This window comes from Centruroides sculpturatus, unplaced genomic scaffold (assembly GCF_000671375.1).
Source record: "Centruroides sculpturatus isolate CEXI.00-Female unplaced genomic scaffold, Cexi_2.0 scaffold269, whole genome shotgun sequence".
NCBI classification, from domain to species: domain Eukaryota; kingdom Metazoa; phylum Arthropoda; class Arachnida; order Scorpiones; family Buthidae; genus Centruroides; species Centruroides sculpturatus.
The window spans coordinates 649298-669590 of NW_019384601.1; the positions used below are offsets into that span (position 1 = coordinate 649298).

The following is a 20293-nucleotide window of genomic DNA, read 5'->3' on the forward strand; positions in this document are numbered from 1 at the left end:
AATCGGCGTAAAACGAACCCATATTTACACTGAGGTATAGGGTTAGGTTCCACATAAGTGAAAAATACGCAAATAATTTTGTTTATTAATACAATATAATACAAAGTACAAATAAATTTAATTTTTAAAATGTATTTTATCATAAAATAAAGTTAAATGTTTTTATTAAAAAGTTTAGTTTCGGATCTCTTACATTTTTCGGAAAAAGTATCCATCTTTAATTGTTTACATTTTTGTTTACTTTCATTGAGAATTTCGGAATATGGTCGAATGGATGTGACGATGCTTCTTTTTACATTCGCACTTCGCTTCCAATCATTGTCTAACTCACAAAGTTCATCCGTCAAACTTTCCATAGTCGAAAGGATACGTTAACCCGACGTAGAGCTACGGACAAGCGGAGACACTGATTGGGTGACCACCAGTCGCCGTAGCGCATATGTAAGGTCAGTTTGAGCGGGAAAATTAAGGATAGATAGATATCGTCTGGCCAATGAGAAGTAGATTTGTCTCACTAACGATAGTTTTTGATCGGCGGAAGTGCTACTGCGTTGTAAGGTGTTTTCCTGAATGAACTGATACGGGATAAATTCAATGGCGCTATGGATTCGGATGCCATTTATTGGACTATTAAGTTTGATAACTTGACTCGTGGGTACCTAAACGTTTAGTATTTTAATATTAATTTAATGCAAATGTATACATACCCAATAATATTAAACAGAAAAAAATAAATATATTCAATAAAAATCTTTGTTTTAACGAATGTACAATATCGCGGCTCGTTAAATACGTCAACACTGAAACGAAAATCAGTCTGGCATGGGAAAATCGGGGAATTACACAGCAAAATCGCGAATTGTGAATCGGCGTAAATTGAACCAGCGTAAACCGAGGGCTACCTGTACTAAAAACATATGTGATTTTCAATGATTCTTTGACAGATTTCAAAATTATTTTAATTTTCCCACTATCCTGGGACTGAGATCTTTCCATCAACCATAAATCATAATCCATCTAGTGGCTTTGCACAGTTTCTTATACACTAAGGAATTATGTATCATGGGTATAGAACAATAAGTGGCTAACTATAAATTTTGCAGCTTTTCAATAAGAGTATTTCTATTATATTTATGACATTCTATTTGTGACAATAAGCAGATATATAAAATTCTAAATTATTACATAAAATGCAAATATTCAAATTCTATTTTCTGAACATTACGGTTTCATAGTTAGTTGCATATGGCTCTATATTTATGATATAAAGATTCAGAGATGGTACTAGAAACTCTGTGTTAATTTAAGATGAGACTGTGCTCAATAGTAAGCTGGACACTTCACTCACAGATGGAAGGTGGTTGTATTATGCAATGTATAGTGAAGTGTGTGTGTGTATTTGTAATCAAATATCAAACTCAGCTTTTTTAAGCAATTAATGAACCATCAAACACCTGTTGCTGAGAAATATTTTATTAACAAAACACTAAGGTTTTCAACCTAATAGAATAGGCCACCTTTAGGTGTGACTGAAAACGTTAGTGTTTTGTTAATAAAATATTTCTCAGCAACAGGTGTTTGATGGTTCGTTAATTATATATTTGTAGTTTATTATATATAGAAAACAAGTAAAATGGCAAGGCCATATTTGGCATAAGACTGTCTCAGAGACTTACTACTAAGCAGGATCACTTCGACACTCAGAACGGGTCTTGTTCTCATTTTCTAATCTTTGGTATTGCTGGTTTTGAACACAATTGTTCAAACTTTGCCAGCCATGACCATGAGGTTGTCCATGATGCATTTTCAGTGAAATTAACCTATCCAATATCAAAATTTCTCTCTGTTCCATGTTATCCCAGGTTGAATTTTTGTTGATGCCTAAGGAAAAGTTTCCATTTTTGAAACAGAATAATCATGGCTATTGTATTGTCCAAAATTATTTTTTTTTATTTTGCACAAACAAAATAATATATATATATATATTTATATATTATTAAATATGTAAAAAGAAAAAAAATTATATTTCGGAAGTTAGTTTTAATACAAACTTATATTATAACGACTAGTGCCTACTAATTTCAAAAATTGGGTCAAAAATATCTTGGTCAACCAGTCAAGGTCAGCACATTGTAACCAGAGATATGTTGGGAATAACACAGGTTTTTGTAAATGGTAAATAGTTTTTTTCAAAGATTCATTTGTCAAAATTTGATTTTGCAACATTTACATTTCTGACTTTCCAATGAGAAACACATGCTCAAATCTCGCAACTAGTGCATGTTTGTAGAAAGAGTGTCTCCATTTTGTATAATAATAATTAAAGATTATTATTTGCTGTTTTTTAATAGAATGATATTTCTCAAAATGCAAAAATAATGAAAACATAGAAGGGTATTTATATATAGATATATCCATAGAAATATATAGTCTTTATATTAAAAAAATTTGCATTATTCTCCAAAATTAAATATATTAATATTTTATTTACAGGACAAATCAGAAGACTTTTCATTGGCTAACATAACTCTACGGGATCTCAAAAATAATTATTTGTCTCTCCAACATCTGAAAAATTTGGATCCTGTAGATTCCGAAAAAAACATTCAGTCTTATTTAAATTCAATTGAAGATTATAAGTTGAATTCTCAACATTCTGATCATAATAATCTAGAAAATGGAAATCATTCACCAACTTATTCTCAACAAAGCCTTTCCAGTGAACCAACGCCAACCGATTCAACTTCTTTTTCGTTTAAAAAGAGAAATAGTAATGAGAATATTGGGTAAGTTGTTATTTTTGTATATTTAGACTCACCATACTCAACCTGCAGCCCGCTGAGCTTTTGTGACTGGCCCAGACGTGACCCATAAATAATGCAGTCAAAATATAAATTTTGAAATTTTCACGGCAAAAAATAGATTTGGTCACTCCACCCACACCACTAAGTCTCTTTTTTCCTTTCTTAGAAAGTTGTCGTCACCAGATGTCCGAGCATTGTGAACATGTGGTGGCCATCAGGCAGCGATCCACAAGGGACAGGCTAGACATAATAATTTACTGAGACCCATTGCACCTACACACGATATTAAAATCATAAGTCATAACAGGTCATATCTTGTTTGTTTTGCTTGTGTCGTGCAACTCTGTAATTGTTAACCTTTCAGCAGTGGGATAGTCAGGTATGATGCTACCCCAAAGTAATGGAGAATAAACGTGGGAAATTTTTTGAAGTATTTTTCCACACGTTTTTTTTCTCATTACTGTTTCGGAAAAAGATTTTGTAAACAGTTATGTCTAGTAAAGAAAAGTCTTTTTTTATTGTTACATAATTCATTTTTTATGTGAATTTTTTTTTGCAGTAGTTTTTGACGATACCTGCAAAAGAATTTAACAGATATATTTGTCCCTCACCATTGCCACACGATCGCCCTGGATGGATATATCTGTCCCTCACTGTTGAGTGGTTAAGTACCTTAAGAGTTATAATTGAGTAAACAAAAAATCACACTGAATTAGTGAACATTTTATTTGAGAAACTGTAATTTATAATTATTTTCAACTATGTCAGGAGTGTCTTCCAAATACAAATGAAAAATGTCTGACGAAAATAGATTGTTTCAAGACAAATGGGAAGCTAACTATTTTGTAGTGCAAAACAAACATGGTTTAGCAACTTGTTTGATCTGTCGTGAAAGTGTTATATTAAAAAAATATAATATTGCTCATCATTTTAACACTAAACACAAATTGTTCAATGATACTTTTCTTCCAGGATCTCTCATAAGACACGAGAAATTGGTTATTTTTAAAAAGTCATTGCAACATCAACAAAATATTATGTCTGTGGCAATAGCACAAGATGCAGCTGCAACAAAAGCATTATATGAAATTTGTTATATACTTGGTAAACATATGAAACCGTTACTGATGCTGAAATTGTGGAGGAATACTTTTTAAGCACTTCCAATGTACTGTTTGATAAATTCGGTAACAAGAATTAAATTTTGGAAATAAAAAAAAATTCAGCTTTCAGATTCTACCAGTGTTAGACGTATTGAAGATATTGCAAACCATATTTGTGATAACATAATTGAAGATTTGAAAAACTGCAAGTTTTTTAGTTTAGCTTTTGACTCTAGCATGGATATTTCAGAAACATCACAATGCTCAGTTTTTGTTAGATATTGTACAGAACAAAATTCAATTTTTGAAGATTTTTTGAAATTCCTTCCAATGAAGGGCCAGACCAAGGGAAAGATTATCTCAATACTATTTGCAATTTTCTAGAACAGAACAAGATAGATATAAAAAAATTAGTTTGTGTGTGTACCGATGTCTGTCCTTCAACGACTGGATCTGAAAATGGATTTATTTCTCTATTGTAACAGAATTATGATTTGACAAATCTAATAACATTTCATTGCATCATTCATTGGGAAAACTTGGCTTCACGTATTGCTAATCCTGAAGTAGATACTGTGATGAAAACTGTCATAAATATAGTGAATTATATCTGAGCACGAGAACTGAATCACAGAAAATTTAAAAGTCTTTTAGAGGAAGTGGGTAGTCAATACAATGATGTTCTTTTATATAGCTCAGTACGTTGGCTTAGCAGAAATCTGAGTCTGTTACACTATTTACATGAAATAAAATTATAACTAAAGTCAAATGTTATTTTATATGAAAATAATAAGTTATTTATTTGCAGAAATTATTAATAAGTTAATTAAATAACTTACCATGCTTATAAGTTTTAGAATAATATTTGTTAAAATTAAATTACATAAAAACAATATGATAAAAAATTGGAGTGTTTAAACTTTTTTATATTACAGGAACAGAATTTTAGCAGAGTATCAAATGTTGTCAAAATATACAGTAATTATTTGAAAGTAAAGTTTTAATCAGTGGATAAAACTAACTTAATATTTTATATTTATTAATTATTATAAGAACAATAACAAAAAAATAAAGTTTTGTTTAAATGTGCATAAATGAAAATGTATTTGTCAAGTGAATTAATCCATTGGAAAAAATATAAAATCGAAGAAAAGAAAGTAGTTTAGATATGTGTGGTTAATCTTTGAATTATTTTAAACTAGCTGGGGTACCCAGCTTCGGTCAGGGAGTTGATATGAGATTGTGGTAGTTGGAATAAAAGGATAAACTTTAAAATATAAGAGGTAAAAAAATTTTATTGAAAACATATTCTAACTATTTACAATACTTGTTTATAAACAACATTTTGCTCAAAAACTTTTACAAATAGGTGAAGGCACACATCCCACTGACCAGACGACCGGCTTCATTGAACGCAATAGTGATTTTTGCAACATAGCCACTACTGAAAACGAACTCATCGACCAAATTTATCCAAACATTGTTCACAATTATACCAATCCGGAGTGGCTATTTCAAAGGGTAATTTTGGCAACTAAAAATAATATTGTCAACGATATCAACTTTAATATTCAAAAGAAAATTCAGAACTGGCAAGAGCTCCTCCTCTTTTAAGTTTTGGCATTGTATAAAATATAAATCAAATCAACTTTTTATTAACAAATACACTAAGTACACTTTACACAGTTTTCACACTTTATTTTCGATTTATATTCAGTCACTGTATCACTTTGACTACTCACACTTCACTGTTTGTTTTTATTCACTCACTGCACTTCTTTTGAATTTTCACTTCTTTTTTGGTTCTTCCCTTCCTCACTGATAAGTAACTGATGTTTGAACCCATGATGGATCTTGCTTTATATACTCCCACCAATGGGTAGTCCCACCCATACAAAAAGTCTTCGAATGGTCACAATGTTCCAGAACATTCCACAACATTTGAGTGTTCTGGAATGTTCCAGGATGTTCCTGAATGTTGCAGAACATTCTGGAATGTTGTGGAATGCTCTCGAATGTTCTGGATTGTTCTAGAAATTTCCAGAGGGCAAAATTTCCAGCCCTTATATCTTCAACAGCAAACCCTTTAGGTAAAAACAGGAACCTTCTTCATGGATGGGGATAGAGGGGGCTACCACACCATATAACTCCCTTGATCATACCAGGACTCGTTTTTGAGTTCTAGTGGCACGCGCATTGTACACTTACCTTTATAATATATATTGATTAAATGCATAAATAATTTATATAAATGTAAAAAATAAATGATTAAGAAATTCATTTGCTAATTCCATATGCAAAAGTCCTGATTGGGCTACAGTTTGAAAAAATTGTAGACCTATAAAGTTGTACTGTTGCCTGTCCGTCTGCCTTTCCTTAATCTTGAGAACGGAGTTAGCTAGATGAAAGACGAGACTAGATATGGAAAAGCTTAGGAGCAGAAGGCCCCAATTAACTATATACAAACTTTTAATGCAAACCGGAAGTCACGTTATTTCAATTTAAAACTTTTCCCTGAACGTAGTTAATAGATGACTGGCACTACACTATTGTTAAAGGAAAAGTATGTACAGTGACAAGCCACTACTAATTTCAGGTGGAGAGCATATATTTTAAGTTAAATAAATTAAAAATTGCAGCCTGGCATTGTGATGATATCACAATAAATGATTGCATGTTTCTATTTATATTTTCTTAAAAAGTGTAATTTTTTAAATACAGTGAAATTTTTGAAGAAGGAGAAGAATTTTATGATAAACTGTGTGAAGCTTCTGAAGATGAAGATCTTACCGTTACAAGGTATATATGCCAATTTTAATTAATAAACTATTCACACTGCCATGTTCAATATGCACAATAAAATTTATAAAAGAATAATGATGAGGAGTTTTTGTTAAAAATTTATTTTAACTACAGGAATTGTGTTAATGTTTTATTTTAGGGTTACTTTTATAGAAAATTATAAACTTCATATTATAAATTGCCATCAGAAGCCATACGTGTGTAATGGTGATATTGAATCTCTGTTTCAAACCAAAGAACGCTTAGAAAAAATGGTAAGAAACATGATTTAATTGTTAATAGAAAATAATAAATTTACAGTTTCAATAAATTTTTACATATAAAATTTTTGTGTTTTTATAGTTGTATGCAAAAAATTTGTGTATTCCATCTCATATTGTTGAAAGAACTCAATGCAATAATTTATTTCAAGAATTAGAAAGGTATGATCCTCTCTAGTACAAAATAACAATTTTATTTCATTTGCCATTTGTTATAGTTGAACACTTAATTTCTTTTTCCTTCAATAACATCGTGATTTTGTTTTCTTCTAAATTACAGAATTTTTACTAAAACTTAAAATTAATTAAATGTAGAATTCTATTTTATACTTTATTTAATATATAATTTATATCTATTAGCTTGATGCTTTGTCTAGTCTTTTCACTTTATTTAATTTTTCAGTTATTATGTTGAAAAATTACATAAAATGCATTAAACTTTTATTAAATTTATTTTTAGGTGTAAAGTAAGAGGAATGAAAAAAGCATTATTTATTATCTTGTATCCACTTGAACAGTAAGTTAATTTATGTATTTTATAAAAAATAAAAAAGTTGTAATAAGGTTAGAAATTATTGTTATTATTTTTATTGCGTATTTAGTTTTGATAACTTCTATAAGTTATATATATATTTTATTGCAGTATTTCAATAGAACAATTGTAATTAGAATAAATTTGTAATATATATTATATAAATACATAATAATAATAATTCCTTTATTATCGTATAAAGGATTTTTCTTCTATTATAGAAAGAAATACAAAATAAAAAGTAATCAGTGTGTTAATAATACAGAGTGACCCAAAAGTCTCCAAACTCTGATTTTAATATTTTCTTATGTTGGTGATGTTAACATGTCCTATGGATTTCTAAAATCATTGCCTTCCTCACATCTTTCAGAACATGTAAAGACTATAACAATGCTCCTATTCATTTAAATTAGTTCTGCAAAAGACAAATTTCAATTCACGCCAAACATCACTGTCTCCTTGCACAGACATGAAGTGTTCAACAACATAGTTTTCACTGATGAAGCATGATTTTGTTTAATTGGTTATGTGAATTCACAGAACACCCGATATTGGACCACCTCCAATTTGTGCATCCTACACAAATTTTCCTTGCCTTCCCAAAAATTAAGGATATGATGTGCAGTCTCTCAGAGAAGACTGGTGGGACCAATTTCTTTTGAAACAACACTGAATAGTGAGCTGTATCAAGAAACCATTCAACAGTTCATTTCATTGCTTGGAAAGGATGAACATAATGCCTGATTCCAGCATGGAGTGACATGTTATATGACGACAGTTCAGCCACAGAAAAAAAAAAACAAAATTTCAGCCACGATGAACTTCTGTTTTTTTTTTCTTTGGAGAATGCACAATTTTTAAATGGGGAAACCCTTGAAAATTGTGATGAGAAATCACAATTTTGGATGGTTTGGAATAAATTGCATGATTTCTCATTATCCAATTTCTTTCTTTGGAGTTATTTGAAGAAATATGTGTACAGGGTTAATCTGAGAGACATTGTCCTTGTTGAAAAGGGACATTTCTGCTACCATCAATAACATTTTTCCAGTCAAGCTAAGAATCATGGCTACAGACATGTTACAATGTGTTTTTTGTGCTTGCATGAACATGGTGGACACTTCCAACATCATATTTGTTAGTGTTTTCAAAGCCCAGTGAATAAGGAAACATAATTTTGATATGTAAACTTTTTCTTTGCATCAAAACAGCCACCAGAAATTTTTGAAATCTGGCATCAGGGACTTTTGACTTATCCTGTATGATAGTAATTTAGAACACGAACAAAATCTTGAATTAACATGAAAATATTCAAATTTCCAGTTTGAATTGGCAAGCTTGCTGTAATAAGTTTTATAATCAGTCAAAATTAGACTTCTCTTTTTCTGATACAGAATTACTGAATTTAAATCTATATATATATATATATATATAAATGAATGTGTGTGTGTGTGTGTCTGTGTCCTTCATGCATTACCACACCGTTTATCTGATTGCCGTGAAACTTTGAGAAGTTGTTTAATATACTCCGGTGAAGGTTTCTGGTGTAGTACGATTGCCATGAAGCTTTGGGAAGTTTTTTAATACACTCCCGCAAAGGTTTCTGGCATTTATCCTACGATAGATGGCGCGCATTTACACGAGCATTTGAGCACTGTGTGTTCGATCGATTTCAAATTGTGAAGACCATTTCCCTCCTCCAAAAAATATCTCTATATATGCATTTGTGAACTGTTATTTACGATATTTGTAATAATTTTTGTTTAATCACTTTATTTCAACTTTTTTTTGCTAATTATGTATTTGCTCGAACTTCGTTAAAACCTTAACTGTACCCCGAACAACAACTGAAGTTGTAGGAAGAAATTCACCTATTTTACTGATCTAGATATCCCCCCTTTTCCAAATTTTAATATCAACTCAAAATAATTTAAAAAGACAAATTACAATAAAACGGTTTATTATCCAACTATCAGAAATTTCACAATATGCCAAGGAAGAGAGGAAGGAGCAATTAAATAATTAAAATTATAAAGGATTAAAAAATATATATATAGGTAAATGGGGAATATCGCACTTCTGACAATCGCTGCAAGTGTATGTGCTAAATTTAGAGAATCTGTGCTTCTCGCATGGACAACTGTATGTGGCCTGCTCACGCATCGGAAACCTTCTGATTTATTCGTGTACGCACCAGACAGAAAAACAAAAAATATCATGTATCTACAAGCACTCCAATAAATAAATAGAATTGAAACGACATTTTGAAATGTTTTTCTGATGAAAATGAATAATAAGTTTCAATAAAAATGATAAATTGTAAATTGAATTTTATCATAGCGAGTTTGCTTGAATTTCGTTTCTTCTGAGATCGCAGCAATGCACGACGGGTAAGCTAGTAATTATATAACTTCAAATGTTGTTTCTTCTTTAAACAAAACATAGAGTTCTTTCTTTATATTAATTTCTTCCAAAAATAATAATTTTTTTTTCTATTCTCAATTCCTTTAACTTAATGCACATAAATTTCCTTCAGTCAGCAAGAAGTTTTTTTTAATTACTAGATACCTGGCATTTAATCTCATTTATATGTAGACTTTATTTATATCAAATCTAAACTGCTTATACATACAATACAATCAGTTTCTATAGGATATTTTATTGTACACTTAAACCAATAATAAAATTGAGAATCATTGACAGCTTTTTCATTCATGTTTAATGATTGTTTGGTTACTGTGTCAGTTAGTAATTTTTTGTTAAAAATTTTTTATCTTCTCATGTAAAATGGATACTTGCAACAAAATTCAATATTTATTTAACATATCCCATATATCTGGGAACCAAGTTTTCTTAATTTTGTTTTTGACCAGATATTTTGTATTATTTCACTCTTTGAATTATTAATTCTAAAGACTAACAACAGGCACTTAGGACATTCAAAATTAATGTTATGCTTTTTAAGTTTGTGACAGATAGTCTATCCAGGTACTGTAGGGTCTCGTTTTATGCGTTGGATACATTCTACAGAAAAGCGCATATAAAAAATTAGCATAAAAAAAGACTTTACTTGCCTTGAAAAAGTAGGGATACGTTCCGTAATTTTCTAAAATCGCATAAAATCAAAACAACGAGTTAAAATTAACTTAAAACCGCATAAAAAACGTTTCAATCCAGAAATCAAAATGTGTTGCTTATTACTGCAACTTGAAATCAGCAAAATTTAAACTCGCTACTTATTATAAAAATGAACAAAACACCGCTAGAATAAAATTTAATTTCAAAACAATTACAGTTTATACCTTTCAATGCGAAACTCAGAATGATGTAATAGCGACTTGTCGATGGTATCATGTACAAGGGGAATCCCCGAATTGCAAAAGCTCACTCTAAAAACAAATCACTGACATCTGGATGTGAAGAGTTAAATCCCCTTTAGTTCCTCGCCCGAGTTGACTCGGGCAGGTTACATAGCGTTACATAAAACACGGTCCTTAAGGCCATTTTTGAAATTTTTTTTTTGAATTTTTGGAATGTTTTTTAAGTCTCCAAATTTTTTAAAAATATTTAAAAACATATGGCCAGCTAGTGTTCACCCTACTTTAAACCCTTGTCCTCCCGCAACGTCTATAAGAATGCCCCGGGGAAATCCAACTCCAGCTGTGTTCAAGGTCATCCAGATGTGTAAACAATGACTCATCGGTGTTAAATTTCACAGAAGGGCGAGACAAAGGAAGTTAAACTTTGAAGCTTTTTCTTCAAAATTAACGCATTTCTTTCGTTTTTTTTCAGTTTTAAGTATTTTTTTAATGTTTACATTTATATCAAAAATTGCTAGGAACTAAAGCGATTAAGGTAGATATAGCTGTCCTTTACATCCATAAACGTTATATGTCAGTGGAACAAATGGAGTGAGCTTTGAGCGTTCCACGATTTTTGGAGACTCTATACGCAGGCTTCCTAAACAAGCCTATATGTGTTTGTTCAAGAAATTTTGGGATGAAATACAAACCGCACAACTTCAAAATCGCATAAAAATAATCCGCATAAAAAGAGACCTTACAGTATATTACATTTTAACCAAAATAATTCTCTAATATATTGTAATTGTATAATCTCTTCTTTATCCATAAAATATGATATTCAAATAGGAGTTGCATAAAATGTTGAAGTAAGAATAATAGACCTGAACAGTTTGAAATGAATGTGAAAATTTGATATCTTGTTCAGCTTTTGATATTTTTTAAATTAGCTATAAATTGTCTTACAAGGATTTTCTACTCTTTAAAATGTTTGCTAAAGGAGAGATTGGGCATAAATAAAAGAACCAAATATTTAAATTGTGACACAATCTCCAGCGCTATTCTTTCCAAGTAAAAATTTTTTCCTTCTCAGCTGATCTTCCTCCCTGATAGAAGATTGTTATTTTTGATTTTGGTGGATTAATTTTTAACCCATTCTCTTTACAATAACTTCAACTAACTTAATTTTCCTTTGAAGAGCTATCTTAGTACTATTATTACAATGTTGTCTGTGCACATTGTATCATGAATAATTTGATTATTAATTTTAATTCCATTTTTATCTAGAATAAATCCAGAGTCCAAACCACAAATCATAAAGTAAATAGATGAATAGATAGTGTCTCCTTATAGGAGACCTCTCTTTATATTCATTGGTTTACACTGGAAGGTATTCAATTTAATAATTACCTTGTGTTTACCAAATAAACTATATATATTTTTTATTTTTTAATGAATTTAAGACTAAATTTATTTTTTAATTAATTCATTGCAAAGTTTTCCAATTGAAATCAATGGCTTTTTCTGAGTCTATAAATTTAATGTATAACTTTTACCATTTACATCTAAATTTTAGATATTTTATAACTGATCTTAATAAAATAATGCAAATTCTGTTCTTTGATCCTTCATAAAAGCAAATGATCTATCTACTAGTTTTATGTCTGAATCAGATATGCTTGATACTTTTCACTAAAAATTCCTGAAGTGAAAGAAAAGACTGATATACACTTAGTGGCCAAAAAATTAGAGACACCCTCTAATAACGAGTTGGTTCACCTTTAGCTCTGATCACAGCCGATATTCTTCTTGGTATGGACTCAACAAGTTGCCAATACCATTGCTGAAGAAAGTTGGCTCATGCTAACATAATGGCAGCTCTAAGTTGGGTCAGATTGGATGGTGGCATTTCCAAGCTTTGAAGTGAACTTTTGACTTTGTCCCACAAATGCTCTGTAAGATTGAGGTCGGGACTGAGCTGGCCATGGAAGCAGGTTAAACTATGATTGATGCTCCTCAAACCAATTTGAGACCAATCAAGCACGGTGACAAGGTGCATTATTCTGCTGAAAGTAACCATCTCCATCAGGGAACATTATAGTCATAAACAAGCGTATGTGATTGGCAACGATGTTGAGGTAAGCTGTTCTATTCAGAGATGTGTCCACAAATATCAAGGGACCTAGTGTACTCCAGGAAAACATTCCACACACCATAATTCCACTGCCACCAGTCTGAAGAGTTGTCATTTGGCAGGAGGGGGTCCACGAATTTGTGCTGTTTGCACTGTATTCTGATCATGCCGTCTGCATGATGGAGCAGGAAATGAGATTCATCGGACCAGACTACTTTTTTCCAGTCCTCAAGTGCCAATTTTGTCATTCCTGGGCCCACAACGGCTGCCTTTTTCTGTGATACCAAAGGCACTCTTGATGGTCTCCTGCTGTTTAGCAGCAGGATACCATCCTTTGCAAAGTGTGTTTTGTTGTGCATTGGGATATGCTTTGTGATGCACCTGCATTGAATTCAGCTGTAATTTGTCGTGTTGTTGCCCTTCTGTTGCTGCAGACTATGCGTGCTAATCGCCTTTCACCTCATTCTCCAGCCTTTTTTAACCAGAATTGTCCTTATCGCTTGAAGTTTTTTTTTTCTCAACTGCCCCTCTCTAAATACCCGAGATACTGTTGGGTGAGAAAATATTAAAAGAGTCATCGTTTCAGAGATGCTGACACCAGCTCTTCTTGCACTGATGATCATTCCTCATTCAAAGTCATTTAAATCTTTTATCTTACCCATTTTGACATTAACTTCTATGATAACTACGCCATCTGAAGCTGAGCATACCTTATATAAATAACTCTGCGTTATTATGTCACTCTACATCACTGTCAGACTGATAAGGGGTATGTCTTTTTTGGCCACTCAGTGTATTTGTAGAATTGGAATCATATTTGGGTTAAATAAATTCAAGATGGAACTGTGTTTGCTTTCTCATAGATCTTTTTTTCCTCCTGCCCTGTGGGCACTAAGAAGACTTAAGCAAGCCGATTTGAATTTGGCTGGACAATGCTTTAAAATGTAGAAATTATGCATATGAATAGATTGAAGAGCACATTCCCAGTTTTAGCAAATACTGTATGTTTTTTAAAATCATAATGTTGAACTATCATTTTTATTGATTGCTCATCTAACAACTTTTAAAAGTAGTCATTAAGCTAGGGATAGATGTGTTACTATATATTGATTTTCATTTAATGAATATTTAAATATTTACATTTTATATTATATTGTTTGAATTAGCATTAAGTTAACAAGAACGTGAATTAATATCAATACTTATAATATCATTACTTAATTATCTCTGAATTTATTTGATTTTTTACTTGGGAATGCTCTGTTTATTATATTCGCTTGTTATTATTTTAACATAAAAATTATTTTACTATTTGTTTTGTAATCAAAACAATGTGATGTGAATTAAACAATAATAATGTACAGTAGACCCTCCTATAATGCTTAGATATGTTCCACGTTGTTCGAATTTCACGTTGTAGGAATCCTTAAATACATGAGCCAATCGCAGCCCGACACGTGTGAAGTTTATGGACTATGGCTGTTTGAAAGGTTTTCTTCCATAAAATTAATCAATTCTAGACTAATTTGACTCAACATTTCCAAAACACATATAATTTTTTGGGAATAATCTGTATAAATGACTCTATAAACAAGAAATTGTAGGATGACTTACTGAGTGTGCACCGTTCGACTAAGCCAATGCTTAAGCTTGTTTTCGTCGCAGAGCAGTGCACCAAACGGCGGCCGCGATTTCTGATAAGTTATTTTTCTGCGAAAACTTCGTTGAACTTTGGAGACATCATTAATATAAATAATTTTTATGGCCGTTGAATAAGAAATGTTTCTTTCACAAGAAATGTATAAAATTAGTGATGTATTAGACTTACGGTACCTAATTTACATACTGTACAGACGATAGTAAACTCAACTTACTCGCCTAAACTCTCCATAGCATCGCGCTGGATGGCAGAAAGTAGTTTGGCTGCTCGTCCACTATTAGTCCAGATTCGACCAATCCTGTCACGACACGAGTCGGTGATGATGTTTTACGAGTCCCTTTTAGCGTCCTTATACGAATATTGTCGCAATTTTTTTGCTATGTTATGGGAATCTCCGTTATAGAATCCACATTATAGGGGGGTCGACTGTATATCCATTGATATAGGGGTTAAATCAATCTCCCTCCTAGGGACCAATAGTTTAAATAATCTTTTTTGAGGATCATTTCAAATATATTACATTGACGTGACAATTCCCATTTTAATTATCATTGTTTAAAGTATGGTTGTTGTTCATCATTATATAATATATTTTGTTTAAAGAATAATACTTTTTAAAACATTAAATTTATTTTTATTAGAAAATATTACTTTTTCACTTCTTTTTAATTTTGAAGTTTATGAACTGGTGTCGGATTGCAGATGACGCTGGGAAATACAATTCTGAATTAATCTGAAATTAATTAATTTTTAATTTATTTGAAATAATTGTTTATAAGTTATTACGTTATTATACCTTATTTCAATTCATTTATATATAAAATTTATTTTAAAGTTTGCCTGAAATTTTGTTGAGATTGAAGCATCCTTCCAGGGAACTAGTAAAAAGTATTGAGTTAGAAATAACGTATTTTTATTTCAAAAACAACTCGTCGGTAAGTTTATTCCTTTATTTATTTTTAATTAGTTTATACATCTCAATTTGATAGATTTAATAATGGTAGTGTCCAAAAAAGTACACTTTTAATGTTAGACATTAGTTAATAGTATTAATTAATTAGTGATTCAAATATATAAATAATAATGCTGAATTTACTAGATTGCATAATAGTTTGAAATTTCGTATTGGTTAATTCAACTTGTTACTGTGATCACACAACTGAACAAATAAATTTAATGGTTAAATAATATAGCAATAAATAATTTACAAATTGTTTAACTTTAATTAATTTAGTTTAAAAAGTTAAATGAGAATAAAAATCCTGTCTTTTAAAAAATGAAAGCTTTTTATTATTATTATTATTATTGGTTTTTCTAATAAATTATATTTGTATATTTTCATTTAAATTTAATATACTATTAAAAAAATTTGAAAAATATAACATAATTCTAACTCATAAGAAGCAGAGAGATTTTATTGGCCTTACTATAACTTAAGAAATGTAGAAAAATCATATTAATTTAATTCAATTTGTAATGAATTTCATTAAAGTTTTGATCAAGAAATAAATGTTATTCAAAATTGATTAAAATATTAAAGAATGAATTATAATTAATAATAATTTTTAGATACAAATTAAACTTTTGTATTATTTCAACACACATTCAACTTATATGTTGAAATATGATCAGAAGACTTTAAACCTGAGCTCCATTGTATTTCTTAAATTGTAATTGTATTTAACTTATTAAAAATTTTACAGAATTTATCTGAAGATCAGTTGGTAGAAATTCACCAATATGAACATAATAAAAGGTATCTAGAATTTCTATCTCATTTTTTTTTAATTACAACTAATATAAAATATTTGTTATTTGCATAAATAGTATTTGAATTATAAATGTTATACACTGAACTTAATTACAAAAATCTAGAAAATTAAATAAAACAAGAAAGACAAAAGACTACAAGGATTATAACTCTAGGCTTTAGAAGTAGCCTACAAGGTTCTTTTTGTGAATTGCCATTTTTGTTATTTTAAGAACACTAAAACTTTTGTGTATAACTTTTTTTTTATTAAAGTTCTAGATTTTTATAATTAAAAATGCAACAAAAGCCGACTTTTATGTTAATGTTTTCATTTTGTACATTTTAAGCAAATATTTCTGTAGGGTATTTTTAAAGTGGTAATTTTGGTTTGCTTTATCTAAAGACAAGTTTGTGAAAATAACCTTAGATAAAGATCAATATAATCATATTTTTATCTATTTATTTATAAGCTTACTTTCAGGTTTACAGATAATTACTGATACAGAATAATTCTCACAATAAACTTTGTAAGAATTATTTTTTTAAGAATTAGAATTTGAACAAAAGTTAAAGTTAATTCATCTAATAAATTTTATAATTATAGAAAGTAGTCATTAAATTATAAAAGTATTTAGATCAAATGAATTCTTTTATTGGTTACATTTATTTCACTCTTTATTGTTCTTACTGATTGACCATATGATCTTGTAAGTTTTGAAAATAAGTGAAAAATAATTTAATAATTTTATTTATGAAAGTAGTAGTAGTAGTAGATTTTTTTTAAACAATTTCTTTTGTGTCATATGAATCTTATTCATTATAGATCACATGATGTTTGAATAAGACAGTATTACAGTTTGAAATGGCACAAATTTTTAACACAAATGGTTCTAATCATTTGAGTAGGATCACTTTATATAGAATAATGTGTTAACTCAATTGACTACATAACACATTAATATATCAGTATATACATTGAAATTTTAAACATGTTTTAATATATCTATGTATATAATTTAATCATTAGTATGAAAGACATTTTTAGGAGTATTACAAAAGTAAATGAATTAATGAGAAAATGAAAAGGTTGGAGCCAGTGAAAAATTTTCTAAGCACATTCAGTTTATAATGTATCAAACAAGATTTATAAAGAATTTCGGGTCTATTGAAATTACTTGAACAAAACTATTTTTATTTTAACAGATGTTCTGGAATAATTTTCAATAAGAGGAAAAAATTATAATTATTTAGGCAAAAATAATTTTTTGTTGTTATTTGTTTATTAATAATTTAAAATTTTAAGGAAACGAATTATACAAAAAATGGTCGAAGATGGAAGTAAAGAAGAGTATGTCGAAGAAGTGAAGAATATTGAGGAAGGATTACAGTTACTTGGGACAAAAATAAAAGCTGTGAAAATGGAAAAGGGTAAATTACCTTACTTTTTTTCTATTAAATATAATAAATACAATATCGATATTCTCCTTCCTTCTTGAATCTTTATTTCCTAAAAATTGCAATACTAACCTAAAGGGCTGTCGTGTACCTCGTTTGACATTCATTCAAGGTCATTGAACAATCTGAGTGCTTTAAAATACAGGGTGTTTCATTAAAATCTGAGTGCTTTAAAATACAGGGTGTTTCAAAAAGAATCAACCGATTTAAAATGATTATATTATGAAAAGTAATACACACTTAAGATTAATTTTATATTACAGGGCTAATCTAGAAGTTTTTTACATACTAAATCATAGGTGCTCAATATGCCCCCTTTGGATGCATGGCATATGTCCAAATGGTAGTGAAATTCGTTCCAAACTTTTGCAAGCATGTCTGGATCCACTGCTGCTGTTATGTGGTTTTGAAGTTCAACCACTGTAGCTGGAAGAGGAGGCACATAAACTGAGTTTTTTTTAGAAAAAATTGCAAACAGTGAGATCTGGCGACCTAGGAGACAGATTTTATGTAAAGTTGAATCATTGGGAATCATACAGCTGATCCATCATTGAGGAATCTAATCCTAATGCTCTGGACAGTAGGTGGTTCAACACCATATTGTTGACAAAAATCATGCTGAACAGTAGGTAATTAAGAAAGCACACTTCACAATGTGTAGAACACACAATGATTTCTGTTGTCCAGTCGCCATCTTGAAAATATGGAAGTGACAGGTGAATGAAGTGCACAGTGCTGCCAATCGGCAACCACGTAAAACTTGAGAATTTCCTCTATTTAACAGTACATTGTTTGATCAAAACAGATTAAAAGCTGAATAGTTATGGTTTTTTTTAAATCAGATGATTCTTTTTGAAACACCCTGTACTTTAAAATCCTTGGTAGGTTAAGTTTAAGAAAATGGATAGAATTAAAATGAATTCTTTTAGTCACTCAGTCAGTTATAAGATTCTGTATCAATTATTTCACAAATTCAAGTTATGAAATTTATTTTCATGTCTTAAATTCCTGAATTTTGTGATTTATAAGAAAATTATTAATATAATAATTTGTTGAAGGAGAAAATTTCTGAAAAATATTGAGTTTTTAAATTGTAAATAAATTACTGAAATCATCAATGGACCAAAAATGAAGACAGCATCAATATTAAGTTTTATAATGTTACTTTTAACTATTTTAAATTTCAGGAAGGAAAAATATAGAAACAAATGTACACATTATATTTTTTTAATACAACAGCAAGTCTACATTCATAAAAATTGTTTTAATAATTATATTTAATAAAGAGATTTTAAGTTAGCATTAATTGAAAAGTAAAATTTTAATTTTATCTGATAAAACAAACTCATCACTTAGGCCTCTATAATTATAATTCAGGTAATATATTATTATTATTATTTTGAAGTTCAAATTGAATTAGTATCAAATTAACCTTTATATTAATATTTATTTTGCAATCATTTAAATATTTGTAACTAAATTAGTTATGTGAAAAATCCTGCATTCTGTATTCTGTTAGAATAATTTGACTTTATTTATCAAAGTTTAGAAGTTATGATCTTTTTCTGTAAAAACAAACTTTTGTGTTCATTTATATATATTTTTTTGTGAGACAGACAACATTTTGAATGGCAAAACCATCTGTATATACATAAAATAATGAGAAACTTGATTATTAACAAAGCAAATGAATTAATCGTTTACTTATAACTGAAGATGAGCAGATAAAAGGTATAATATATCCATTTCTCGCATACCACCATCAAAAATCCTAGAAATTTAAATTAAACAATACTATTTTGTGGACATACTTAATGAAATAATTAAATAATAAAAACTTGAATCTCAATTCACTCAAAACTTTGATTTTGTAACATAACACATTCATTCACCTGTACTGTGCTGTACATTACCTTGTTATATAGTTTATATTTTTCATAAGAAATAATTTAATTAATTAGACTAATGAACTTTATCTATTCTTATTACTGTATTGCTGCTGGAAAAATGGAGGAAAGTACAAGTAATATTGCTTTGCTGGTTAGAATAATTACCGTTAAAGACCTATTTGAAGTATATACATTTTAAGTTCATACTTCACTTAGGAAGCTTGAATTGTTTTTTTAATATTGTATTTAAATATGTACAGATGAATCAAACATTTAGCACAAAAATATTTTCTAAACTTCAATATATAAAGAATAAATTGTAAAAATTAATAAAAAATAAATTTGACCAAATAACAATGTTGATGTTATTAAAATTGGAATTGAAGTGTAATAATAATCTGATTCTACCAACAGTTGTTATATTTGATGCATTATAGTTATAATTAAATTGAAGATTAGCATATTTTTTTCCAATTTGGAAACTGATAAAAAAAAGAGAGAGAAAATGATCAGTCTTGATTTCTACAATGTATTATTTTCACTAATTTCAATTTTAACGTGTTTTTGACAAGTTAGGTTTACAATTCGAAAAAATTGTAGAC

At 29.5% G+C, this 20293-nt stretch overlaps 1 protein-coding gene and 1 long non-coding RNA gene across 2 annotated transcripts in view; one reads left to right on the forward strand and one right to left on the reverse strand.

Annotated features, from left to right (window-relative positions):
- Window positions 1–20293, forward strand: part of LOC111625005 — a 31741-nt gene that overhangs the window by 9286 nt on the left and 2162 nt on the right. Inside the window, exons 6-13 of the mRNA XM_023368017.1 lie at window positions 2494–2786; window positions 6629–6706; window positions 6849–6963; window positions 7052–7131; window positions 7430–7486; window positions 15433–15532; window positions 16301–16353; window positions 17651–17775. Coding sequence (XP_023223785.1) covers window positions 2494–2786; window positions 6629–6706; window positions 6849–6963; window positions 7052–7131; window positions 7430–7486; window positions 15433–15532; window positions 16301–16353; window positions 17651–17775 — 901 coding nt within the window. The remainder of the gene's footprint in view (window positions 1–2493; window positions 2787–6628; window positions 6707–6848; window positions 6964–7051; window positions 7132–7429; window positions 7487–15432; window positions 15533–16300; window positions 16354–17650; window positions 17776–20293) is intronic.
- Window positions 14896–20293, reverse strand: part of LOC111625008 — a 55822-nt gene continuing 50424 nt past the window's right edge. The window contains exon 4 of the long non-coding RNA XR_002756668.1: window positions 14896–15330. This is a non-coding gene — a long non-coding RNA (uncharacterized LOC111625008). The remainder of the gene's footprint in view (window positions 15331–20293) is intronic.